The sequence below is a fragment of the Sitodiplosis mosellana genome, unplaced genomic scaffold (assembly GCF_009176505.1).
Source record: "Sitodiplosis mosellana isolate CC-2019 unplaced genomic scaffold, AAFC_SMos_1.0 Smas_scaffold_6226, whole genome shotgun sequence".
NCBI lineage: Eukaryota > Metazoa > Arthropoda > Insecta > Diptera > Cecidomyiidae > Sitodiplosis > Sitodiplosis mosellana.
The window spans coordinates 10,572,272-10,598,986 of NW_022601467.1; the positions used below are offsets into that span (position 1 = coordinate 10,572,272).

Consider the following 26,715-nt stretch of genomic DNA (forward strand, 5'->3'; position numbering starts at 1 on the left):
TTTTCTCTCTTGCGTTTGAAGAAGAAAAAAACAGCGAATTTAGTCCCATTACAATGAAATATGTATACACGAAACGAATTTGACAATTGAAATTGACCAATAAAAAAAAGCTAAAGTATAAGTAATTCTCAATAGGAATCTGTGTGACGAAGAAAAATTGGGAAATTTTGCGATTGCATTTTGTGTGATACAAAATGAAAAAGAAAGTAAAATGCAGCGACACAATTTCATCAGCCTGACACACCGAAAACACATGCGTTCAAATTTTTCATGAGCAAAAGAGATGAAAAAAATCTCTAAAATATTTGAAGGTGTTTGTTTTTGTGATTGCCGACACTTTTTAAACAAATTGACGAACAGAGCAAAATTTCGTTGTTTAGAAGGTATCGCCATGACAAGAGATGCTCAACACATAGTTTTTACAATAAATGAATGCCTTTTTCATAGATTTAAGCTAAGCAGATCAAATTTACCTATATTTACAAACTTTGCAAACAGAAGAAAAACACTTTTTTTCTTATTGAAAATGCTCAATGATATTAAATGAAAAACAAAAATGGAAGATTCTATTTACAAAATGGCACAAATATACAATGTTATAAAGTCATAAGATAAATTTGACAAGAGTAGATGCAGTAACGAAAATCGAAAATAAAGCAATCAATTACATGGAAATTAAAATGCAGTTTTCTTTTTATTATTTTTCATTTTGAATTTTCCGATGAAAATCTATATCGTGAGCTGGAAACAAATCGTGATTTATTTGAAATGTAGATCCAGATGCCTTTTTTTCTCTGTCATTCGATCATCAAAGGTGAGTAGTTCAAATGGATTGCGAGGATATTCAAATGAGGTACCTTCGGGCGATCGGGTACAAAGCATGCGCGTTATACTGAAAAATAAACGACACAATAAATAACGGAATTAAGAATTTATGCAACAATGGGAGAAACAAGACGCGCACGTACACACACACATACACAAAAAGATCAGATGACTGGAATTGAATTCAAATACGTACGCGCCGGCTTTTTATCAACGTCAACAGCGAACAAAAAAAATAAATTCACCGTTGACACCTCAGGGGGCATTTGCTTGAATGCCGATTATATTTTTTATTATAGTTATTACTATGTAGTTTTTTTTGTTCCAGATTTTGATGCCATAAAGCAGATTGCTTCGAATATCACGAAAAAAAATCGGGCTAAATGAATGCGCCCGATCAAATTCCGGCGAAAAAGAGCGTGCGCTACATTCGATAGTTAGGTGCACATTAAATCAACGCACCGAAGCAGGAAAAAAACGGGCGAATAAAAAATGCGCCCTTGTTCAATTCGGATGCAGTTAGTAAAATAATGTATTTCTGCATTGATGCCATTGTTGGGCTAGAAAAAAAAACTCGTGCCTAAACTTGCTAAAATGTCGCCAGTGATTATCAGTTGTGCCCGATAGACACAAAGACAGACACCCAAGCACAATGTGCTCATTCTGAATTTGATCGAATCGCTTTGGATAATCTTCATCGCATTTGTGCCGCGTTTCTCCGTAAACGGGCTAAAACAAAGTAAAAGCCAAAGCAAAACACATTTTCTCTCATTTCGGCCTGCTGTACAGTGTACACGGCCAGCGATCAGCGAAACAACACACAATCGCTATTTTATATGCCATTCATGAATGCATAAATCCAACTACATAAATACTGAACACAGCCCTTAAATCCATTTCGATTCCTATTTTTCTCATTCACTCTCTCGATTTTCTCATTTCTTCGCTCTTTGCTTCGTGTACATGCTCATTGTGCCAGTGATTTGATTTTGAAGTTTGGTCCCTCTCCCGTTTTGCCGTATTAGATCGCTTTTATTGTTCGAAATCGAAGTGAGAGCTAAAGAGCACAGACTAATGTTTATACTATACAATTTTCATGGGGTGAGTCGAAAACAAAAGACGATTTCACGTCACCTGCCAACCATTATATAGCACATTCACAGTACAGACGCACACACGAACACGAACACATTCACTGAATGCGCACGGAAATTTACTAGTCGGATCGCGCTAGCTCTGTGTGTACTACATATATCAAATGCGTACATATGCGCCTGTGATATATTGTACCGGGCATGCAATGCAGTCGAGAGTACAGCTACTCGTTGATAGGTCGATGCGTGTATGCGTTTACAGTAAACAAGAATTGTGCGAGCGCAATTGAGAGAGAGAGAGAGAGAGAGCGAAAGATTTTTATTATGATTTTCATATGGGTCTTGTTCACTAGTTTAGTCGGCTGCAATCAAGTTATTATTTTATAAATGAGCACCCCCAAAAAAAGCCGAGAGAGAAACAGAGAGAACAAAACACCATTCTAGATGCGATGAAGTGCGCGCATATTTTCACATTGACGCAGCGTGCGCGCGAGAAAGAAGGATGATCTGTGTGATACATACAGCAACGGCCACGAGCAACAGCATAACTGAAAACAGGGTACAGACGCATGCTTCGCCACCAACCGAATACTGGCTCTCCCGTGTGCATTTATTTCCATTTATATCTCACATCTCTATACATTGTTATTTGTATTGTTAACAATCACAATGAAAAGGTATAAAAATGAATAATCATAATAACGGCAAATGAAAAGTCGAACTATTAACACAGCCCTCACTGTCAAGATTTAAAAACACTGATAGATTTTTGGACGCTTTTTATTTCTCCGGTCGCTCGCTTTGTTTTTCAACTGCTCGTTTTGTTCGTTCGTTTTTTTTGCTTTGCTTTGCTTTTTCCATCCCTCAAATTTGAACAAACAGTGTACTGGTGGATGCATCGGTAACTGTGTAACGAATACTTCTTTTTAAGATCATCCAAACAAGATACGCTAATGTTTATAATGGATTCGAGGTCATCAGATTATTGTGCCATTCGATTCGCTATCGTCGTCAATGGGGAAATGCAATTTTAATTTGAATTTGATTATCGATCTGGTTGTTCGATTGGTAATGAGCGGTTTTTCACGCATTAAATGCGTTTCCATGCATTTTACGACTTTCCAACTGACAAGGACAACAAAGTCATTGAAATATTTGTAGAGATTCGGTTAATCGCACCAGTACGAAATTTGGTTTGATATAAAATTCGCCGAAATACGAATCAATTGAACTATTCCCAAAAACGAATGCTCGTCAAATTAATCACTTCATTAAACACGGTGCACATTTACGATTGCTTTCATCTTACAGCTCGTCATTGGAAATAAACGGATACGAGTATTTTCAAGAGTCTGAATGGACTTTGGTCTGCACCTACAATTGAAATAAATTAAATGCGAGTAATCCGAGGAGAGGAACCAAGATCCAATTGTAATTCAATCATTGAATTCAATTTGGCCGAATGAATCCAACGGTAATGCAGCCAATTTTTAAGCATAACACTCACATAGAGAGCGACAGACAAAACGAATTGTTGCAAAGATTCAAATCGTGTATCGGCGAATGTTTATGAGTCGAGACGGGTTTAGTTTTCCAAATAAAATACATGTATATGATTACAGTGGAAAAAGCAAAGGCGTCAATCATTATTAATCCAAGTACATTGGCAGTTTCGTCGAGGGAGACGCGCTCTCGCATACACACAAAATTATCGACAGTCCCCTTGATCAAGTGCAGACGAGAAAACACAAACGAACAGGACCAGTAAAAAAATTGCATTTTTTTTAGTTTTATTCTTTGTTCAATTCAATAAAGAACATCTAAACTGAGTCCACTGCGAACAACGTCTCTTTTACGCTAAACGCAATTCGTACACGAACGAGACAGTGTGACAGTTGGCGTGAGCGAGACAAAGTTTGGCAGCAAACAATTTGGTTATGTCGGTTTAATGTTCTTTAGTGTACACTGTACACCATCCGAATAATATGGGATTGGAATAAATTTTCAGCTTGAATTTCTAAATTTCGCCTGGAAACATACGTACCGAGAAATATCCTTCAAAAGTATGCTAACAAGGTTTGAATAGGAAAAAAAATAACGAACTCAATGATGCTACTTGATGTATTTACGAAGCAAAAAATAGAGAGAGCGAGAGAGAGAGAGAGAGTAGGTGAGGGAGAGAGAGATGTTAACCCGGGGAAGAAAGCCAGGGCATTTTATTCGGATTTTGGATTGTTTTAAAGTGAAAATTGCCCAAGGCGCAGGAAACTGCATCATGATTGGAGACGAATAAAAATCAGCCTGTGTCGCATAATGAATAGATTCAACTATAATAATGATCATCCTGGCAGCTGTTACTCGTTACCAAACACCACTTTCGATTCCAACACTGAGAGCAAATGAGGGCCAACCATGTACATTGCTCTGACCTCGATCGGTTAAAACGCAATTTGTTATCACCATCCAAACGTTTCGGTCGAACATTGCCGCCGTTTTAATGCACATTTGCAGCAGCAAACATTTCACAATAATTAATCTTTATCGATGAGTTTCCAAAAATGTGGAAAACGGGTGACAATTAGTATTGATGTATTTGAAAACTATTGAACCGTTAAGTAAATCTCTCGCATGGATTTGGTAAAAATGCAACGTTTTTGCTGCTGCTTTGGTTGTTGTTGCATTGTGTATTAAGCACCCAGAGATTATAACACATTCTAACAAAACACACTACCGTATATTTTATCCCTTTTCAGTTGTTTTGTCGAAATCGTCAACGGCTGAAGAACGACAAAAAAAGAAGAGAAATCACGAAAAATAGAGGTGAAATATGCGATGGTTTTTTTTTCTGTACATTTGGCGGAAGTCGAGCTCGCGAATCCGCAATGACCAAGTAAGCCGAAACGAAACATCTGGCCGACAATCAGAATTACCGGCTTCGAACACCTATTTAAATCAATTTCCAAAGTGTCAAAATCCGAACGTTTGCATTTTATGCTTCGCTTGAAATCAGAAATAACAACAACAACAACAACAAAAACGTAGAGGAAACGTGATTATGTCCGTTGAGTCAGACATTACGTCACAAGTCGACAAAACACTTATACCCTTCTGATCGCCACCGTGCACAATTCTCTCTAACTTTGACGATTCGATTGCACGTTAATTAACACACCTGGTACACTCAAAAGTCAAACAGGCTGAAGTGGATTCGCGTGTCAATTTTCTGTTATTTTCAATTTTTTCTCTCTCGCTCACTCTCTGCCCGAGACAGTAGACAGAGGAAAAAGTGCGTGAAAATTAATCGACAACCGAGAGATACTGCTAACGATTATTTCTCATTTTTTTTCTACTTCTAGCTATACTAGCTGTCAAAATCTCCTCAAGTCTACGCACACTAATTTTTTTTTTCATTCCCGATATGTAATGAAGTGAACGAAATGACTACGGTATAAACGGCCCGCACTTAATTTACGCGCATTCATCACGAAATCACAGGCCGATTCATGTTTAGCCATTGTTCGGTTTTCACTCACGGGACAAAGGAAAAAAAATCATTTTTATGGAATATCGGTCGAGAGAGACAGAGACTGGTATACCACTACTATATGGTAATTTTTAGGGGAAATTTCCGTTATTTTTGTAATGCATTTCTGCCGAAAAGCTGCATTTCATGTGGCTTATCGATTGTAACAGCAATCTTAATTGCGTCAGTCTCTTTCTCTCTCGTTCGCAACCAATAGTCTATCCTGCCTGTCTATGAGTGGTAATCATTTGTCGATTTTTCGTTAGCAAACGATGTTTTATTGTTATTGCATTTTATTGGTCGATTTTTCGACCAGCTGATAAAATCATAATTTATGGCAAATGCATTTCGATTTAAACGAATATAATTATTTATTACAACAAATTTGTACCTCAAATTATTTGGGCACGAGATACATTGCCGGCTCTTCTGTATTACACAGCGCACATACTGTGCAATTAATAATTCGAAATCATGTGCATTTGGTTTTTGGGGCAAAAATTTTAATCGTTTTTGTTTAGATCTTGACTAAATTGAAACAGATCAAGCAAACCACTTTAGTTTGAAACCACTTGACGAGATATGGATACATTTTATGCGGAAAATCAAACCGATTATGAATTAGCGCATCACATTTTCAAGTGGCACTTCAATTGATTTCAAGTTGATCACTTCAATAAACCGACCCACCGACCGACCAACCGGCAATAAATTTTATTTGTAAACAAATAAATAATGCGAAGCGCAAATTTTTTTCAAAAACAAAAATGCAATAACAATAAACAAAAAAAAGCAGCGTAGTACTGTAGTGAGTTGATGTGCGGTGTGGTTGGTTGGTTGGTTGGTTGTGTATCGTTTTTGGGTTCAGTTCAAGCGAAACAACAAGTTAACTGTTGTCTATTTGTGTGAATGGTGGAAAACGAACGGGGCACAGGCATAGTCATGAGAACAATTGTAAGTGATTGTGATTGATGGCGAAAGCGTACAGAGACGCAAAACTCATCCCTTTTCCACTGTATTCATCATATTCCGCCGCGATTGTTATTCAGCCAAAAACGGAGGAGATGCATAGCAGAAAAATAAGTAACATTATCTTGTGCATTGTCATATATTCAGACATGAATTTATACAAACTCCCTCCAGAGACCAGAAATCGGGTCAAATTAAATGCTGTAGAAGAGAGAGAAAAAAAAAACCGAACGCACCAAACAACCGAGCGTCGGGTGAAAAGCAGCACTAGTTGCTCTCTGCGATTACTATTATGATTTATCCGTGTGTTGTTGGCTGAATCGAAACTCGAAATCAGTCGCTCGTGAGCGATCGCACATATGGTGATGTGGTGGTATTAAATATCAAAGAAACAATTCAATCAACATTTGTAAAAAAAAGACTTTCAAACAATTCGGAATACCCAAAATTGAAAATCCGCTTGAAGCGAATCGCGTTCTCTCGATCTGGCCGCAATGCAACCGCAAATTTAATTGAATTTCAACTAATTTCAATAGATAAAATGCGAATGTAATACGAGACTTGACGAACGAATCGCTTTCTTCTGTCATTCAAACTCATTTCTCCATTGATTCAACCACGAATTCTTTTCAACTCTCAAATTGGAACAAAAAAAATAGTAAATCCTTCGGGCTTCTTTCTCTTTTTTGAGATGGACTTTGTTGGATTTTCAATGAGATTTCAGGGAAAAATATGATTTCAAGAACAACGACGCAATGGAAAAGAGATCGGCTTTATTATTTCAAAATTATTGTTTGAACAAATTACCAGTTTAATAACGGTATATTTGTACACTATAAAAGGCTTAAAGACGTTTATCCGTATTTCCGTTACATAATTGAGGACGAACACGCGTTCGCCACGCGTCGCCATGTGAAAATTCACGAACATTACCTAAATAACTCCTTCCGAAATGCACACTTTTACGCATTATTATTAACTTCACCGACTAACCAAATCGTGACGCTTTAGTTTTGTTTGTAAATTTAAGTGTGAACGCGTGCCCGTGCACACTCATCCAATTGGATGTACTGTGGCCAAGATAATTCATTTATTGGCGTGATGCACGTTTCAAGTGGCTTGTTGAATGTGTTAATTTTGAGTGCAAACCTCAACACCTACTGGATGCAACGTATCGTCTTTAATTACACTATGAAAATAATGCATCTCCGACGACAGTCCTTTTTTTAATCAATTGATAAAAAGTGCAGAACTTATACCGAAAAAAATGCATGGAAAGGAAACATGTGGTTAAAACCGATCTCATCATGAGTGAATGCATCAGTAACATTTTCAAAATGAAAAAACAATCCTAAATACACACACTACACACTTCTTAATGCATACGTTTCAATTTTCAATTATTTGGAATATGGACCGCATGTCATATTTGTGAACGTGTTTTTTTTTTGTTGCTTCATCTAACCACCAGAAGGCAAATACCGAAATTATTTTTTATCAAACTCGATTCAATTAGCTCTGTACAAATGAATATAATTTGATCGCTATTCAGGGGAATTGATGTCCAGAAAAAAGAATACATTTGAATGAAAAATTCAATCGAAAAAAAAGACCACAAATAGAGAGATAAACATTCGAAATGTGTATTTTGTGATGAATTTGAAATTGAATACCGTAAATGAGTAACGATCGTTCAAATAAACCAATTTTTTCAGTTCGCGTTGGAAATAAAATAAATTGAAGCAGAGAAGAAAGAAAAAAACACGACATAAAAGCATCATCACTTGTTGGATAAAAACATTAAAACATCATCATTTATTGACAAAAAGTTTTTTTCATTCCATCGTTGTTGTATCTTGAACCCTCGGCAATTTTCTCTTTGGCAGTTTGCCCGCTGAACCATTTTGAATTTTAATTCGACATTTATTTACCGAATAACAAAACTAAATAAACAAATTATTTGTTTATTAGTCAAATAGCCAACGGCTACTGGCCTGATGGATGGATGAGTGCTATGATAGCTCTCGGCAAGGGTTGAAACTGATTTATTTATTCATCAATTGGCTGGGTATTTTTTGTACGCGTTCAAAAATTTGGTAGGAAAAATCACAAATCGAATATAGATTTGAACTGCATTTTAATTGAAATGTTGGTTCCCTTTCGTTGGCTCTGCGTTTTTTTTCTCGGGATGTTCTTAGAGTTTGGTGAACTCATCTCGTGTGGCAGCTGCATTTTTAGAGCGATGAGATTGCTTAAAGTTTTTTTTCTTTTCGAGCGATGAAGCAGATGATAGTATCATCGTCAAACCAAATGGTTGCATTTTCAAGCATCGTCCTAAATAAATCTCTTTGCATTGCGCGTGCACACACTTATTCACTTTTTATTAATTTACCACATGTATCCAATCAGAATCTTCTTCACAAAAAACAACACCTATCTTATCACCTCGTCCAATGTGCAATTTGGAATGATTAGTCTTAAGTAAGTGATTCAATGAAGTCAACCAAAAAGGCTGATATCAAAAGTGTTACCGGCACGTGCCGAACCAACGCTGAGCATGAGAACAACAATTGTTCGAGAAGATTCGTTGCAAAATAGTGAAATACTGTCAAGTAGAGGCAACGGTGGTGGTTATAATAACAAAACCGATATAAATACCCGCGCGTGTCTTCAATCATGGGCTAATCGATTTACATTCTCCAAAACTTGAAACGAAATTTTCAATTGCAATGAAACCATTTCACACAGGATTATTCATTACATCCAATTCGTTTCGTGTGCAATCCCGTTTCGGAACAAACGCGAGAAACCAGCTAATCTGCATAAAAAAAGGTATCGGAAGTGTTTTTCTTTTTTCAAGCAACCGTTGAATTGAACCTCCGTACTATTGAATTGGAAATGTTCCAGGACATTTCAAGAGGAAATGATTCAAAATTTCAAGGAAGAAAAAAAAATCGGTGGAAATTTTCCACGCTTTTTCTACTGTCGGCTTACTTTCGACTTGTGACAGCATGGATTTGACCGTGTGAGTTTTTTTCTTTCCTTCTGTCGCTCACCGGTCGCATTTTATTCAAATAATCGTTAGCTGCCTATCTAGGTACTTAACCGCAAAAGTAAACATTAAAATGCGTGAAATTTGGTATTAATTTGTAATTCGGCACAGACACACATACATACGGCACCGCATCATAATTGAATGCACTACAGAGAGCGTATGATGAACCAGTACCGCACTGTGCCTGTAGAGAAACAAAACCGAACGACATACAAAGCTAATAAAAAGGGATCTATCGACTCCGTTTTTCCCTCTCTTTCGCTCTCGCACAGCCACTATTCGGTGGTGGCGCACAATTTTACGCATATCAATCGCCTCTATTCATGTTCGCTTCACGAAACGTTCTCGATGCCAAACGGAGGAAGAAAGAGAGAAAGAAAGAAAGGACCGAATTACATGAGGCCAAGTGGCTTGACTACTGCACTATGCTTTGATGGAAATAAAACGAAATAACAAATTGAAAAATGAATTCAAACGAGATGTGTAAATATGATGTGCGACGACGACGACGATGACGACAATCTTTCTGCTATTTGATGTCCAAAGGGGGATGAAAATGAAGCTGCTGCAAATGCTAGCGAGTGTAAATGGATTGCATAAACGTTGGCTAACAAATGAATAAATAAAAATGAAGAAAATCCATGAATTCGTCATTGAATTTGGTCGCTGTCAGTGTCACATTTTTGTACGTTGCACTTTCACTTCGGTATTTGACTTGTTGTTCAACAAATAATTTAGCGGCTCATTTGTTTGCTTTTACCGTATGCATTTTCGCATTTCAGCCTGATTCATATGATCGCAAATAGCCACACGACAAATCTGTCAAATGCAAGCGAACGAATTTTGCTTTGGGTTTTCATTTGCTTTCCATCGATATTCTTGCTGTTGCTTTTTTCTGTATTTTCTACAAATTTCGGGAAATGATTGAACACCCCAATTTTCGATGTGTGTGTGTTTGTACGGAGAGTTATTCGCTACGCTTGTACAAATCCCAATTTATATGTTTGTACAACGCGCTTTCACATATGCATTCATTGAATTTTCATTTGATTGGTTTATTAGGTAAATACCGGAATAAGGCGGTGGCATTTTACTAATATTTATTATAAATATTGATATAAATATGATTTGATTTGTTTGCCATCGAATAACGCCATTGACGAGAGAGAGAGAGAGCGAGAGCTAATTCTCCGATTTGGCAGATGTTGTGAGTGAATCGACACAGATTTACCCACACGGTGAAATGGAAGGCGATTAAAGCGAAGAAATTTTTAAAAATTTAAATGACCATTTCGAATAGGAAACACGCATAAATGCAACGCGTGTCACAGAAGTAAAATTACTTTCATTACGCATAACGCAAATTATTGATTTGTATTAAAAAAAAACTGTTTCAGTTCAACGAAGCTAAAACGGATTTACGTTAATTGTGGAGCAGAATCGCAGCTAATTGATTAACCGACACATATCGATCAAATGAATATGTTCCTTAGATGCTTATCAATTTGATGTTTGAACAAGCGTCAACATCGCTCATTTCTTTTTTTGGAGTACAAATTGAAATCGTTATGCATCGTTAACCATTGGCCATATGTGTATAATTAAACACAGGAAATAATACATAATTAATAGGCATTGGACTTTCATTTTTTATATTTACTATGAATTATTACATCAGCGAGTTTTGTTTACGTTTCTCAATTGGATTTCCATTTCGAGATTTCCCACAAATTTCGATTCAGTTAGGTTTTCTCACCTTTGATTCGTTGAATTTTTTTTTTTGTCTAAATATTCTCATGTGAATACACAAGTTAATAAATTATGGAAATTTGTTTATATATCAGAACCATAAGCGCCAGACGATATGACTCGATCTTTAAAAAAGAGAAAAATTTTAAATTAAAAATGTTTTGAGTGTGAACAAAAACAGCACAATATTTTCAGTTTTTTAAGTGAAACGTTTCTTCATGCATATTTAGTGCGTATTTCACTTTAGAAAAATTAAATATTTTGTGCTGTTTTTGTCCTCCAACAAAATTTTCCATTAGAAAATGTGTCTTTACATCAAATTTGATTTTGAGTTACCGTCTATTGTACGCAAAGTAGACGACCATTCACATTCATCGAGAAAAACTACACTAGCTTCATTCAATAAAGATTCAGAAGAATAAAGTATATATTTTCAAAATCGGGCTATGAATCATGGCATAGTATATCGTTGACTGTGTCATCCGGGAAAAATAAATGAGATTTCGACACTTTATAAGAATGTGTTATTGTGTGATTTTATGCACATTAAATCGACGTGTTCGTGTGGAATAAATCGACTGATGTCAAGCTGCGACGATTGGTGACCGCAAATAATGCGGATAGTGTATTCAATGAATGGTGTTTTATTGCAGTCTTGTCTATTGTAAACAATGTATTTAATCCGTTGGAACAGAGACGTAAAACGATGACACTAATTTATTGAAGAGCATTCAACGGAAATGTTTTCCCATTCGACAAAAATGATTTTAGTGTAAAATTCACGATTTTCTTTTCAAAAATGTCTGTTATGTGTATTCCAAACAGAATATTGCCCATCAGAAATCCGTTTGAAACAAACGATTCGATATTGAATTGGAAGTTCATGTGTTTTCGGTGTCGCCATCTGTTGGAAATGCTTGTCAAACGTTGTCAGCCGTACTTTTTGTGTTCACGATGAGCGAAAAGCACGAAAATCAATACATTTGTCAAAATAGTGTGTATTCAATGCTTGAATGTTCAACATCACAATGATGAAAATGTGATACCGAAACATCTGATAAACGAGAATTCGTTATTAATGTTTGATTGGTGTGATCTGGTTGTTATCAGCAGAAGAGTTTCCTAGTAACACCCATAGTTTATGTTATCAAAATTTACGTCAGTCTTCCAGTGAGTAGTAAATTAACTTACATAATTTGTTTGTGTGATAAAAAAAAGAGAAGAGAATGTGCCCTTTTGTACTGATACTGATATGTGCTCACTGCTCATACACATTTTTAACCGACAATAAACATTGACAATCGTATGAACTTCAATTGAATAAACGTTGATGCGATTCTCTGTGATGATAAAAAAAAAATTGATAAATTCTTACTACACACACAATAAGTTTCTCAAAACAATCTTGTCACAGCCAATTGACCTTGTATGGTGACTCTTCAATTGATTGTATCATTCTAATTCCAAATGACGGCATTTAAACATTGTTGAAGCTGAAGAAGTACTCCATTTAGTATGGTCATTAAATACGTCAATTAGCTTGAAGTACTTCATTTAGTATGGTCATTAAATTCGTCAATTAGCTTCAACAATGTTTGTCAACAATTTGGAATTTAAATGATACAATCAATTGAAGAGTCACCAGACAAAGTCAATTTACGATAATATATGCTTTGCATGATAATATTCAGTCTGGGATTAGACGGTGAAATAAACAATAATAATCAATTTATCAGTAATAAGAATTTATCAATTTTGTTTTATCTGGTTTTATCATCACAGAGAATCGCATCATCGTTTATTCAATTGAAGTTCATACGATTGTCAATGTTTATTATCGGTTAAAAATAGACGAAAATGTTGACATTTTTCAAATCAACGGGGATAAAATCATGTGCACTGTTCTTATCATAGATTCATCATATCTCAAGGCCGCTAAACTGATGGTAGTTTATTTGCTTCTTTTGTTTCAGTATCAAGTGCTATTCGCAGCGAGCGGGTGTGTTTAAAATGAGCAGCAATTGCAATTCACATACAATATTGCCAAATCGGCGCGTTTTAGCTATTCAAAGTCATGTTGTACATGGATATGTCGGCAATAAAAGTGCAACGTTTCCACTTCAGGTTTGAATCGTTTTCTTTTTTCTTAGTCACAATTCAAATGGGCTGGATGTAGTTCAACCACTGATATTTATTATGGTTTATTCTATTTTCAACGGATACAGGTCTTAGGTTTTGACGTTGATGCAATCAACTCAGTGCATTTTTCTAACCATACTGGCTACAAACATGTCAAAGGACAAGTATTAAGTGATAAGGAACTGAGTGAGTAAATTGTTTTCTCTTCAATTTGAACAAAGCCTATTCTTTTATGTATGAACGTTGATTCAAAACCGGTTGACATTTCTATTTTGAACACAGACGATGTTTTCAGTGGACTTCAGCAAAATGGATTGCTCAGTACTTATTCACATTTGTTAACCGGTTACATTGGTAAGGATTCATTTTTAACCGAAGTTGGTTCCATCGTCAAAGCCATCCGAGAGGTTAATCCGAATTTTGTATACGGTTCGTAATTAAAACAATAAATTCTAATATTTACTATTATTTTTCAAGTGATAATTTTGGTTGTTGTTTACCACTTTGTAGTGTGCGATCCAGTGTTGGGTGATAATGGCCATTTGTACGTACCAGAGAGTTTAATTCCAATATACCAAGATTATATTTTACCATTGAGCGACATTTGTACGCCAAATCAATTCGAAGCGGAATTATTGACGGGGATAAAAATAAATTCGGATGCAGATGCATGGAAAGCCACCGAATGGTTACACGAGAAGGGCGTTAAAACCGTAGTTATATCGTCCACCAATTTCGCGAAAAATAGCGAATTGATTGGATTTTTGAGCCAGAAAAACGGTAAGCAACGAACATAAAAAATGGATAGAAAAATAGAATTCATCTGAGAAGATTTACAAACATCATTCCATGGTCAATGGTCATTCAACATAGTATTCAATTTGTTTAAATTTACTTTTATTGTAGGCAATGCCAAGTCACGGCATACCATATTTATTCCAAACATCGGCAGTGATATCGTATTCACTGGTGTTGGTGACTTATTTGCAGCCCTATTCTTAGCTCATTCCACCACAAAACCGAATCTATCCGAAGCACTTGAGTATACTGTGGCCACACTGCAAGCGGTGTTGAGGAACACACTCAAAGCATTACCAAGCGGTATGATCCCAATGAAATATTACACTTTGCACACATTTGTTCATGTGGTTGCTTTCGTTTTTTTTACTCGACAGATCTCGGTGGCAAAAAACCAACAGCACAACAACGAGAATTGAAATTAATTCAAAGCAAAACTGACATCGAAAACCCAACAGTATCGATTCGAGCAAATAAAGTTCAGTAAACTTTGACAGCGATGGCAAGCAACAAACGGACCTGTACATTAAAATCGATCATTGACAATAAAAAGACTGTGTGCACATTACAATGTTTTTTTTCTTTCGCTTTCGTTGTGTGAAGGGATGTTCAAAGAAGAGACACGTTTCTCACAGCCATATCCGTTCTCTTCTCATGGCGCTTTTATTCAATAATAATTTATTCAATATTCAAAATTAGATGTCTATTGTGAATGCAAATAAAAGAAATTTAGAACCAACGTTTTTCATTTTGTATTTTTTTCCCTCAATTAACGGCTTTTTGTTCTCTAATTGAACAGAAGCAACGGTTCGCTTGAAAAAAACACATCTTTCTGATTTTGATTTAAAAAATTTTAAAAATCGTTCTTCGCCGTTTGCCGCAAGTAATACTTGAATTTCCAAATTCTTGAAGCAATTTTGGAAATTAAATTTCAATTAAAAAAATAAATTGTTGGCTTTAGTTTCGTCTATTTTGAAAGAATAAAAAACACAAGTAAGTAGTGAGCTTCGTCGAGTTTTATTAGATATTTGATAAAAATTGGCAATTTGCAAAAGATTTTCGTTAAATAAAAAATGTACGTGCTTTCGCAGAGATTTTTTTCATTTCACTAGGACCGAATTTTCAATGAGAAAAACTAAAATTTAAGATGATAATATCGAATTCTTGTTTCTAACTTATCACACGTGCTAAATAATTTTTTTTTCTTCTTTTTATAAAAACTTATGCTTATTCTTCTTCGTTAATCTAGATATTGATCGACAAATATTTCGGTTGTATAACTGAACAGTGAACGTACATCATGCTTTTGAATCGTCATATTAATTGGTGTACACATTCAAAGCATAAATCCATGTATCTTTCTTTAATGATATTTTTACAATGACAATGATGATTTAGAAAAAACAATAGTTTACATATCGAACACTAAATCTATGGGCAGACTGAAGTGATGCATGTTCAGATAAACATTGCTTAAAATTTTTTATACAATTCGAATTACTAACATTCAACGCCATTACGGTAGTCATTTCTTGGGGAATGTTCTGAACCGATTGATAGCATCATCTTTTGCTCGCTTGGCCAGAATGTCGTTTGGCTTTAATTTCGGTCGAATGCCGTCTAAGAAAAATAGAAGAAACCAAATCATTAAATATCTTTTCAATTTCGGGTGTTTTTTTTTGTAAATCTCAATTCAATTGTTCTTGTTTCAAGTATGGTGTGTGAAGAACAAAATGTTCAACCGAATCAATTAGCTAAACTCACATTTGTTGTTTGGATCGACTGCACCACTTCTTGGGCTTCGTCGAATCTTCAATGGCGTTCGTTTGTTCTCCTTTTCTCGATGCGGTGTGATCATTGTGGATTTAACTTTGGCGACGGTTTTTGTCATGGGTTTCGGTACAACGAATGCTTTGCGTACATTTGGGTTGCTTTCTTTCAATGCGCGCACTTGAGCACCACCTTTAATCGACACGGAATTGACTTTAGGTTTAATGGCAAATGTTGCATTCATATTACCATTATCCAAATTTAAGTCATCGTGTGTTCCCAACACTTGTGTCGCATCAAGGTTTTGGCCATCGAAAATCGATCGTACGACGCGTTTTTTCGTTGGAATCTCGTCGTTATCATCGCCACACTGGTCTCTGGTTCGTTTGTTTGTGTACACGACTGTGTCATCATCATCTTTTGCCATCATCAAGGGATCGGTGTCGAATAGGAAATCGTTTTGATTCCGTTGTTCGGATATTTCGAATATCTCGTCCGATTCCGTAAACTTAACACCGCGTTGATCATGAATTTTATACAAATGATTGAATCGTTCGCGCATTTCTTCGGTGATCAACATATTTCCATTCAACACGCAATAGGCTTCTTGCAAAATTTCATGACTCAATTCGATGATTTTGCGTGATTTTTCCGCCTCTTGATTATAGAATTGCAAGACTTTCATCGTGTGCTCAGATTTCAATTGCATGTCAACATTCTTTTGTTCGCCCTCTTTGTGATCCAGATAGGTTTCCAAGATTGGATTATTCTGAAAGCGAGAAACGTTCAATATTAATTTGGATGACAACAAATTACCAAAACAAAATTCTTCGAGTCAAAAATCACTTACCAAACTGGCAATCTCAATCTGTAGCTCGGCCAATTGGGTTTTGCTTGCCTTGAAGCGGCACATCCAACGATCCTTGTCGATTCGGAATACTTCGATTTGTTTGCTGAATTTACCAATCGATGCTTCAACGCGAGCAAGGTCCTGCAAATTCCAGAGAAAAATCATTGGTTTAAATTGAAACCGTAAAAGTTCAACAAAAATTCTAGAAGAAGATAGGATAAGCTAGTATAAACTAAAGCAATTTAATCAAAAAAAATTAAAAATTCAACGAAAAATGTAGAAAAAAATGAAGAAAAATCAAAGTGAGTCAATTTTGTTCATAAGCCGCTGGTCATGTGTTAAATCAATCTGGCGCTTGCTGTAGGTTCATCCGCGTGCCGCTAGGTGGCTGAACGCGTTTCAATTGACTTTGACACTTTGGTTATACATATTAAAAGTATACCCAGTAAGTAAATGTAGTCGAAAATAGCAAAATTCTTGTGAATTTGTTGTGTACATGAGAAAAATTCCGATATCATGTTGCCACTACGTTCAATCTCAATGTGGCTTCCGACATTGAGAAGCATCGCTGTTCGAAATTCAGCTAAAGTCCTTCCAAAGCAGTACAAATTTAGTGAAAACAATGTGGCTGTCGCAGCAACCACAACAACATTTCAGTACGATAGTGTACGTCACTATGCCAAAGGAAAACAGAAGGAGAAAGCACGCAATAAAGGTGTAAAATTTGCGACATATAAATTGCCCGAAGATCAACTGAACGAGATTATAAATGTGGATGCATATCGAAATAAATTGGAAAAGGCGCTCGAAGTATTGCAAGCGGATTATATAAAGCATTTGTCACTGCGATCGACGACCGGATCAATTGAGACGGTCAAAGTTAAAGTTGATGGAGAAGAGCACGAATTGCAGGATATTGCTCAGGTCATTCGGAATAATCCGAAAACGATTGTGATCGACATGATTGCATTTCCACAGTTCATACAAGCTGCTCTACAGGCGCTACAAAAGAGCGGTCTCAACATAAATCCACAACAAGAAAACACAACTATTTATATCCCCGTGCCGAAGGTGACGAAAGAGCATCGTGTTACATTAGCAAAAAATGCAAAGGCCTTGTTCATCAAGGGTCGTGATCAAATCAAGGCTGCACAAAACGAAGTGATTCGAAAGGTGAAGAATAACACAACCATTTCGGAGGATGATAATCATGCGGTGCAAGGTCAACTAACCGAAATTGCCAATGAATACGTTTCAAAAGCGGAAAAGATCTTCGAAACGAAACAAAATGAACTGCTAAACAACTGAATCTGAACTCACCTAATTTTTTTTTCTCATTCAATCAGTTAGTCAGTGGTCGAGTAAGATTTGATATCTTATCGACTTGTTGGAATTATTGTTATGATTTTTCAAAGAAATTGAATCGATTAAACTAAACTAAAAAATGGCAAATGGTTTTCATTTCTTCTTACTCGTTTCATGCATTCACTGTCTATGCTGAAGATTTTGCGACTTTTTTCGGTGCTTTCCTTGAATTTTGTGCGTAACTTGAGTAGCTTCTCTTTGCTTGACATCATGTAGTAGTTCTCTTGAGCGGTACGGATGTCATTGTAGATTTTGTCGATCTTTTGTTTCCAGGTTTCGGCTTGAGCTTTGTACCTGGCAATCACCTCCTCTGGATTCAGGTTGTTGTTCATGCTGGCGCATCGATCGGCGTGAATTTGGGCTTGCAGTGCCTTAATGCATTTCTGTAGCTCTTCCACCTCATGTGTTTTATCGGTCAATTTGTTCACATAATACTCTTTCGGCAAATTCGACTTGAAAAGATTCTTTGTGATGGTCGTTGTGCGAATTTTCTGAGCTCTAATCGGATTAATAAGACAGAGAGAGAGAGAGAGAGAGAGAGAGAGGAAAGCAATTAGCATCCCGAAACAAAAACAAAGACAATGAGGTGAACAAGTGCCATTGTTGTGGTTGTTTCACCGGCAATAAGCCGAAAGATGAGAATTAGCATGAAAATGGGATTAAATCGTATTTCTCACCTGCTGGCATATTTGAGGGTGTTGTATGTGTCTTCGTATGTAATTGACGATGGTGAAATGTTTGCAATCATCACCGTTCGACAATTGCCACCGAGACTGTCTTTCAATATGCGCGTCATATTGGAGTCTCGATACGGAATATGTTTCGAACCATCGGCCAATTTATTGATACAATTGCCGAGTGCCAACAATGATTTATTGATGCTGGCGCCTTCTTTGAACCGTTGACCAATGCATTTTGTACTGGAGCCACGTTCACTGCCAGCCAAATCGATCATCGACAATTTGACCGTTCGTTTCTGGTTACTGACTTTGTTCGTCATTCGGATGTGCACTTGAAATATGGCATGGCTGCGGCTACTCTCTGTAAACAATACCAAACATTATGAATTAGCACTTGATTCGACTTCAAATTCCCTGAAAATCGGTTGGAAAAATATCAAACCACATACCAGCATTGGCATCAGTTGGATGCTGTGTGCGATTGCGATTTCCCAATGCAAGTAGCGATAGCAATTCATCGGCATCGAAGATCGGTTTCAATTCCAAACCGCCGACGGTAACACCATTCGAATCTTCGCGCAATTTCAATGGGCCACGTTTTGTTAGCAAATTCATCACTTGTTCATTGTACACCTCCAAATATGAAATGCCAATGTCGAATTTACGCTCTTCACTGTTTGCTTTGATCTGTTCGAAAAGTTCTTTCATCGTCAAATATGCGATGCCCGGAATGTCATCACTGCCAAGCATTGTGAATGTTTTGCCCGCCCCAGTGGCGCCATACACAAATGCCGAACAATTGTAGCCTTCCATCACGGATGATACCAGTGGTCGCATTGCAAACATGTAAATATCCCGATTGGATGCCTGGTTATCAAACACCTGATCGAATGTCATCGTTAAATTTTTGCTCACACGTTTCGTAATATCGCGATGCGTTTGTTTTGCACCATGGAAGAAGAACTCATCGTCATCCTCGTCTGGATCAAAAATGATTGTGTTTGTGTCTGCAACGCGAACAATGTTCCGTTGATTTTGTTCCATTTCGCTGCGACTGAATGGGCGCACTCGCAGCACCACTTGCATATTACGACTCGTCTTGTCGTTTGTCATCGTTTATGTTTACTGTTCGTGTCGAATGGAGAGTGAAAAAAAAGAAAGGAAAAAAAAAATTACAAAATTTTTACAACAACTGAAATTTTTTCTATGACATTTGACATTGCATAGTAATTGTACGATTTAAACTGAACTAAGAATTGTCACATTTGAATTTTTCAGTCAAGCAAACACAGTATCACATAACGGGAAACCGTTGTTGTGTGGCTCAATAGAATGCCATTTTTCACACAACATTAAAAAAACATAGTGACGATTTAATGATGTTTAATTGTCAACTTTGCTCCAATGTTTTCGTACCTTTTTATAATTAACACCAGATTATTTCCGTTCACCGCACATGTATCGTGCACACGCTACACTTGAATAATGAATTTTCGTTATTTATTTATGGAAACAACACATCCGAAATTTATCCAAACAAAAACAGTAAGTGCTAGCTTGCATCTATCGTGCGACTATGCTATGACCGTTTGTTAGTCATTATTGATGGCTTTTTAAATTTTCGAATATTTCATACTTTTCGGTTGGCACCACACGATGTAGCATTATCGCAACGGAAAACCATTCTACTATGCATTCGCCTCTGCCGTTCCATTTATGTATACCTGCACATGCATGCATGCAGTACTACCAACCACAAACACACTCTGTTGCTTCGTTTAAGTCTCGTTTCGGTTACGATGGAGAAACAAGTTAGAAAACATATTTTTGACGAATAAAAACCACATTAAAAACAATATTTTTTTATTTGATTTTTCAATTATTTCATTAAATACAAATGAAATTCAATTCCAACGATTGAATTTATTTGCAACAGCAAAAGTCATGCAATTTCATCATTTTCTTCATTCATCATACTCAATATGACACAAACAACTGTCTTGAGTACGATTTTCGTGTACTTTGCCGTGTCGGCTTTTAAAAAGTACATTTGATGTTAGTCATTCCAACTTTTTCGACGATAAACAATACAAACTGAAGAGTGCTATTCTTAGAAGACATTGGTTTTCAATTTCGTTTTTCAATTATTAGATTTTGTTTAGATTCTATAGTAGGTACATAGGGATATTTTCCAAATCATAGTCAAAATGGATGTGTCATCGTCACCGTCGTCCGATCAATTTGGCCGTAGATGGACACATGTTCGAAAAATGTTGGAACGTTCTGGTCCATTTTGCCAGCCGGAATTCACACCATCGTTGGATGGTCTTGAATTTATCATGAAAACATGTAAGATTTTGGTGATCGGGGCTGGCGGATTGGGCTGTGAACTACTCAAAGATTTGGCATTGATGGGTTTTTGCGATATTCATGTCATCGACATGGATACAATTGATCTGTCAAACTTGAATCGTCAATTTTTGTTTCGGCGCAACGATGTTGGCAATTCAAAGGCCAATTGTGCTGCAAAATTTATCAATGAAAGGTAAATTTCGAATTCGTATTGAATCACAGAGAAGAGAAATATTTTTCGATTTTTTAATCCATGCATTAAATTCATTCGAATCAAACTAGAATACCGTCGTGCAATGTAACGCCGCATTTTTGCAAAATCCAAGATTTTGATCAAGATTTCTATCGGAAATTCCATATTGTGGTGTGCGGTTTGGATTCGTTGATGGCGCGCCGATGGATCAATGGTATGATTACATCGTTGTTGGTTTATGAGGATGACGGCAGTCTCGATCAATCGTCACTCATTCCGATCATTGATGGTGGTACCGAGGGATTCAAAGGTAGTGCTCGTGTCATTTTGCCCGGTGTCACTGCGTGCGTTGAATGCACGTTGGAATTGTATCCGCCACAAATCACATACCCATTGTGTACCATCGCCAATACACCACGGTGAATTGTTTTTTCCTTTTTTTTGTATTTTTCCAATGATTCACATTGAACTAACGGATTTTTGCCTCATATTTTTTTTAAAGGTTGCCAGAGCATTGCATCGAATACGTCAAATTGATTCAATGGGAAAAGGAGAATCCATTCGATAGTGAATTGGATGGTGATGATCCACAGCATGTGTCATGGGTTTATGAAAAGGCACAAGAGCGTGCCAGCACATTTAACATTACTGGTCTTTCATATCGTTTGGTTCAAGGTGTTCTCAAGCACATAATTCCGGCCGTTGCCAGCACCAATGCAATTGTTGCCGCAAGCTGTGTCACCGAAGTCTTCAAAATCGCCACCAGCTGCTATCAATACTACAACAACTGTTTGCTGTTCAACGACATCGACGGAATCTACACGTACATTTACGAAGTGGAAAAGAAGGAAGACTGTCTGAATTGCTCGAATATTCCGGTGACAGTGACATTCGAATCAGCTGATTCGGTCACATTGGAAAAAGTGATTGAATTTCTGTGCAATGATGCTGCCTTCCAAATGAAGAGCCCGGGTAAATATTTTCTTTTTAATTAAGAAGTTAAAATCAAGCGAAAAAGCGAAATTTAAATTGTATCATTTGTACAGGAATAACGATGAATCTTGATGGTAAGAACAAAACGCTGTACATTTCAACGGTGAAAAGTATCGAAGAACGAACCCGACCAAACCTGAAGCTAACGCTCCAAGAGCTCAACGTGCAAAATGGCCAAGAGCTGACGGTTGCCGATCAAACCAATCCAAACTCCGTCACAATTCGTATCAAATACTCAAGCGGAGCTTGAATTCACAAACAAACGTATACACAATATCACTCCAAACTCAACAAAGTTGATTAGAACTGCAATTAAACTTCCCAGGAGATTAATCAAACATACACACACAACTCCCACAAATCCTTGAATTCAATTCATAACTACCGACATTTTTGTATCCAACATCGTAGAGAGAGAAAAAATAAAGTGATATAAATAAAAAAAAACTATTGCGAAATAATAAAGAAGTTGAAAGTAAATTTATTTATTCATTTTGCTTACGAAATTCTCTCTTCTTTTTTGTTGTGTACAAGGTTTGAGTCATTTAAAATTACAGGGATGTGATCCATAATTCACAATTTAAATGCGAAAAAAGTGTTGATTTTATTCGCATTTCTTTTTCAAGATAATTTCTTCAATTTTGATAAATTTTTATTTTTTAATCGACAATTTTGGGAAATTTTTGTTTAATTTGTTGTCGGTTTCAATTTCGTTGTGTAGTTTTAAATGCTCGGGAAAATCACCACGTTTTAATACTTGCCGACATCGATCGCACACTTGAATCGAATTGTGCAATTCGTTCGATTTGGCTTGGCTGTGTTTCTCGAGATAGGTTTGATAGAGTTCCTGCCCGGTGGGAAATGGAATAAAGACTTAGCATTTTCTATTTGATGTGTGATTCAATAGTTTGATTCATCGAATGGATAGAATTTACCTGTTGTTTGTTAATATCTGGTAGTAGAGCGAGCAGTTCGGGGAAGATGCTCTCGAAGCGATCTCCCAAAACAGCCTCACAGTGCTCATAATAGGCGCTTGCATTGCATAACCCACTTCGGAATAGTTTTGATAAGTTACGGAATTCATCGACTGCTGGCGCTTTCAGCGATTTCATGAAGTGACTAACTAAAATCTGGAGAAAAAAAACCATTAAAGTCAAGTGTCACTTATTGTGCGGTTAAGGTGAATCAATCGGGCTTACTTGATTCCGTTGCAGGGCATTCTTGGGTGACATGTACGATTTGGGTTTCGAATCTTTCGATAAGCTTTCAAATCCGGGCGGTACGGATGTGCTCTTCTCATTCTTTTTGGCAGGGAAACCGGGTGGTGGCATTGTAAAATGTGCAACCGATGAATACGAGTTGACGCCAGTTCCATTCGATGTGGTGCCACTCCCGTTTTGTTCGGCCGGGCTAGAGTCAATCATCGCTTTCTTTTCGCTTTTATTTCCGTTATTGTTTTTTTCTTTCGTTTTCTTTGCATTGTCATCGGACTTTTTTGCCTTCTCCTTTTCGGCCTTTTTACCATTCCCATTTTCCGTTTTGTTCGCATCTTTCTTTTTATCATTTTGATTTGGTTTTGATTGTTCACTTGATTTGGCCTTTTTATTTGAATCCACGTCTTTTTTATTGGTTTCATTGAATTTGATGGTTGGCAGAATTGGTGCTGGTGCTACCTTGAGCTTCTTACTCATTTGCGGTTGTTTGCCATTTGTACCATTCAACCATTGCGGAGCGGACGATGATGACGATGCACCACCGCCAAGAGCCGGGAAATTTTCCTTCGAATTCATCGATGGCACATAGTCTAGTTGCACGGCTTGTGGTTTTGTCTCCACTCGTTGAATGGTTTTTATCTTTTGATTTGCTAGCATATTAGCGGCCGAACTTGATGTATCGTACGCTTGAACCAATGTTTTATGCTTTGCCGACACCGCCGACAAGTTGAACGATAATGGTGTTTCAATCATATCACTTTCAAGATTGGCTCGTTTACTTGACGATACGCTAAGTGCTGGAAAATCGTGTGGTTTAATTGGTGCCGCCGATTTGGCTTTGTTTGACGCATTTTTATTCGATGCATTATTGGCGGTCGCCGTTTTGGCTGGCATTTTAAATAGCAGCGTACTAGCATTTGCCGTTACACTTGGCGGTTTAAAGGGCTCTCTAGCGCTACCACCACCGCCTAAGGCAGGGAAATTTTCTTTCGTTCTTGCAAGACCACTGCTCGACGGTCGCATATTTAACGTTACTGTTGGACGTATATTGATTGGTGGATTTCCTAGTGACGGAAATTCTTGCTCGTTTCGCGCATCGATTATTCTACGCGTTGGATTGGTAGTGGTTGTTGTTGCGGTAGTTGACGTTTCCTGTACAGTTTGGCCGGCGCCTTGATTCTCTTGATGCTGATTTGCGCGACCGCGTGGCGCTAAATTAAATTGAAATTCAATTGTTCTCGCCTGCTTCGATGTTTGGCCATGTACATTGGCCTTGTGTGCTGAATGGTGCAAAAATTCGGAAAATAAATCAATTAAAATCGTCGAAGATTTTGACTTTAATTAACACGTTGACCGCCTTAAAATTGATGCTCACCTTTGAGATCGATGTCTGAACGAAAAACAGCCGAGAAAATGTTTTCTTTACAATCTCCTTCTTCACACAAAAAGTGCTGATCGTTAAAATGGTCGCGTAGACCCGTATGGTCCCTGTACGTATTAAATTAACAGCAGTCAGTTACGACACAGTAAACATGGCGACACAATCAACTGAATAAATATTTCAAATGTGAATGGGATAATTACGCATAAAAATGATTTGAACCGTCCGCATCGCAAAAATGACAGAAATAATGCTCTTTTCGTAAGTGCCGGAACAGCTCATCTCGGTCTAAATAGCGTTCGTCACAGAATTCGCACAGCGGATGGCCACGATGTGATTTATTGTCTGGATCACCTTTCCTCCTGTGCATCGCCAGCTGCTCTCTCGTATACGCACGACGTTCGAACGAGAAAATCTGTTCCAAGGAAAATCATAAGCATCACATCGATTCATTGTGCCTGTTGCGATGTTTGCATTGAAAAAAAAAACTACCTTCAAATGTTGCATGCAAATATCACAATAAAAAAGTTCATGTTTCTTCCGAAGATGGTCTTTTAGATCGGCGGCAGTATCGAATGCTCCCGTATTACACCTAAAATATAAACGAAGCATGTCAATTGAAATAGCACTAACACTTCAAACGAAGCACATTGTTTGTATTTACTCACTTATTGCATGTGTGTTCGAGGAGTCGACGGAACGCATTTTGGGCGCGTTGACCAGTGAAACAGATTCGAAATTGTTTATCATAAAGGCACGATCGATTCTTTTGGTCGAGTTCTTTGTATGGTAGAATTTCAGATGTGAATATAACCTGTTTGTTTAATTCAAAAGTGAAAGTTGCGATGAGACAAAGTTTGGGCCATTAAAATTCAATTAGTATATTGTACCTTTTGATTAATCCGTCGACAAATGGGGCATTCATTTTGCTTGCACAGAACTCGCATTCCTGCAACGAAAAACACACACACAGAACTTTTTTGTACTGAATTTATATAAACATTGCTATTCCGATCGGGAAAAAATAACAACACGAAACATAGAGGAAACTTTGATACAAGTTTTGTCAATTTGTGTGTGCATACTTGTTGAACATTCATAACAGACGGGATGATCACATTCACCAATGGAAAATATATCAACAATTTTGAAGCAAACGACACACGTTTTGTCACTTTCACTCGCATGAACGGCAACGATTGGTGATGACTCCTCCGATGGTGACTTGGATGTCGTTGAATTATTAGCATCAGATGACGACATTCTCTGTAACCGACAAATCAAACAAAATTACAAACAAAATCATTCAATCACGATGGCATTTGTATGGCATACGTAAGGTCGTGATAATGATAAGATTTTGGCTTACCCTCTTTCTATCTTTTTATTGTATTTGATTTAACTAAATTTCTATATGAATTAATTCAGATAGCTGCTTAAATTGACTCTACTCTTTTAGAAAATGCTGATGTGAAAAAATGTTTCTTTGAAAAATTTGCTTTGCTGTGTGAAAAATGAACGATGAGAAGAGGGCAAAGAAAAAAATAGTCGCTGAAACGAGCTGTTTCGTATCGAAAGGTTTCACGTATCGAACATAAACTTTTCTAAGTTACACATATACAGAGCACATTTTGACACACTGTCCACATTTGATATTTTTTTTTAACACTTGTACTTTGGCATTTCGCTATATTGGTATCTGTCAAAAGGCGAATGTGTCATGCATTGTGATGCGATTCAGTTGGTCGTCTCCATCGAAACCACC

General features: G+C 37.0%; 5 protein-coding genes and 1 long non-coding RNA gene across 9 annotated transcripts; 3 read left to right on the forward strand and 3 right to left on the reverse strand.

The window, feature by feature from the left end:
- Positions 1-48: 48 nt before the first annotated feature.
- LOC129577883 (uncharacterized) lies at positions 49-12,683 on the reverse strand. Its single transcript, XR_008689049.1, has 3 exons — positions 12,600-12,683; positions 12,407-12,555; positions 49-892 (listed from the first exon to the last, which is right to left on the reverse strand). It is a non-coding gene; the product is annotated as an uncharacterized LOC129577883 (long non-coding RNA).
- On the forward strand, positions 12,214-14,891 carry LOC129577882 (pyridoxal kinase). Of its 3 annotated transcripts, none has more exons than XM_055465659.1 (8): positions 12,244-12,385; positions 12,998-13,116; positions 13,189-13,339; positions 13,441-13,540; positions 13,637-13,783; positions 13,865-14,134; positions 14,261-14,455; positions 14,530-14,891. In XM_055465659.1, the coding sequence occupies exons 2-8, from the start codon at positions 13,073-13,075 to the stop codon at positions 14,637-14,639; spliced, it is 1,017 nt and encodes a 338-aa protein (XP_055321634.1). In that variant the 5' UTR covers positions 12,244-12,385; positions 12,998-13,072; the 3' UTR covers positions 14,640-14,891. The 3 variants fall into 3 exon arrangements, with proteins under 3 accessions (XP_055321635.1, XP_055321634.1, XP_055321636.1); XM_055465661.1 differs by having other exon boundaries at positions 12,359-12,385; positions 12,998-13,109; XM_055465660.1 differs by lacking the exon at positions 12,998-13,116 and having other exon boundaries at positions 12,214-12,385.
- Positions 14,892-15,150: 259 nt separating this feature from the next.
- LOC129577884 (kinesin-like protein KIF18A) lies at positions 15,151-20,539 on the reverse strand. 2 transcript variants are annotated; one of them, XM_055465663.1, is made up of 8 exons: positions 20,234-20,539; positions 19,267-19,942; positions 18,815-19,178; positions 18,245-18,635; positions 16,773-16,913; positions 16,172-16,691; positions 15,917-16,114; positions 15,151-15,772 (listed from the first exon to the last, which is right to left on the reverse strand). In XM_055465663.1, exons 2-8 carry the CDS (start codon positions 19,928-19,930, stop codon positions 15,678-15,680), a joined length of 2,373 nt encoding a protein of 790 aa, XP_055321638.1. In that variant the 5' UTR covers positions 19,931-19,942; positions 20,234-20,539; the 3' UTR covers positions 15,151-15,677. The 2 variants fall into 2 exon arrangements, with proteins under 2 accessions (XP_055321638.1, XP_055321637.1); XM_055465662.1 differs by having other exon boundaries at positions 15,917-16,691.
- LOC129577885 (ribosome-recycling factor, mitochondrial) lies at positions 17,178-18,224 on the forward strand. The gene has a single exon (XM_055465664.1). The coding sequence runs from the start codon at positions 17,289-17,291 to the stop codon at positions 18,078-18,080; it is 792 nt and encodes a 263-aa protein (XP_055321639.1). The 5' UTR covers positions 17,178-17,288; the 3' UTR covers positions 18,081-18,224.
- A 62-nt stretch (positions 20,540-20,601) lies between the features above and the next one.
- Positions 20,602-22,820, forward strand: LOC129577888 (nedd8-activating enzyme E1 catalytic subunit). Its single transcript, XM_055465666.1, has 4 exons — positions 20,602-21,362; positions 21,452-21,781; positions 21,865-22,334; positions 22,409-22,820. Exons 1-4 carry the CDS (start codon positions 21,025-21,027, stop codon positions 22,603-22,605), a joined length of 1,335 nt encoding a protein of 444 aa, XP_055321641.1. The 5' UTR covers positions 20,602-21,024; the 3' UTR covers positions 22,606-22,820.
- LOC129577887 (E3 ubiquitin-protein ligase ZNF598) lies at positions 22,806-26,630 on the reverse strand. The gene is made up of 10 exons (XM_055465665.1): positions 26,320-26,630; positions 26,036-26,216; positions 25,841-25,899; positions 25,619-25,764; positions 25,443-25,542; positions 25,154-25,365; positions 24,945-25,057; positions 23,555-24,849; positions 23,291-23,485; positions 22,806-23,202 (listed from the first exon to the last, which is right to left on the reverse strand). The coding sequence occupies exons 2-10, from the start codon at positions 26,211-26,213 to the stop codon at positions 23,008-23,010; spliced, it is 2,493 nt and encodes an 830-aa protein (XP_055321640.1). The 5' UTR covers positions 26,214-26,216; positions 26,320-26,630; the 3' UTR covers positions 22,806-23,007.
- Positions 26,631-26,715: the final 85 nt, after the last annotated feature.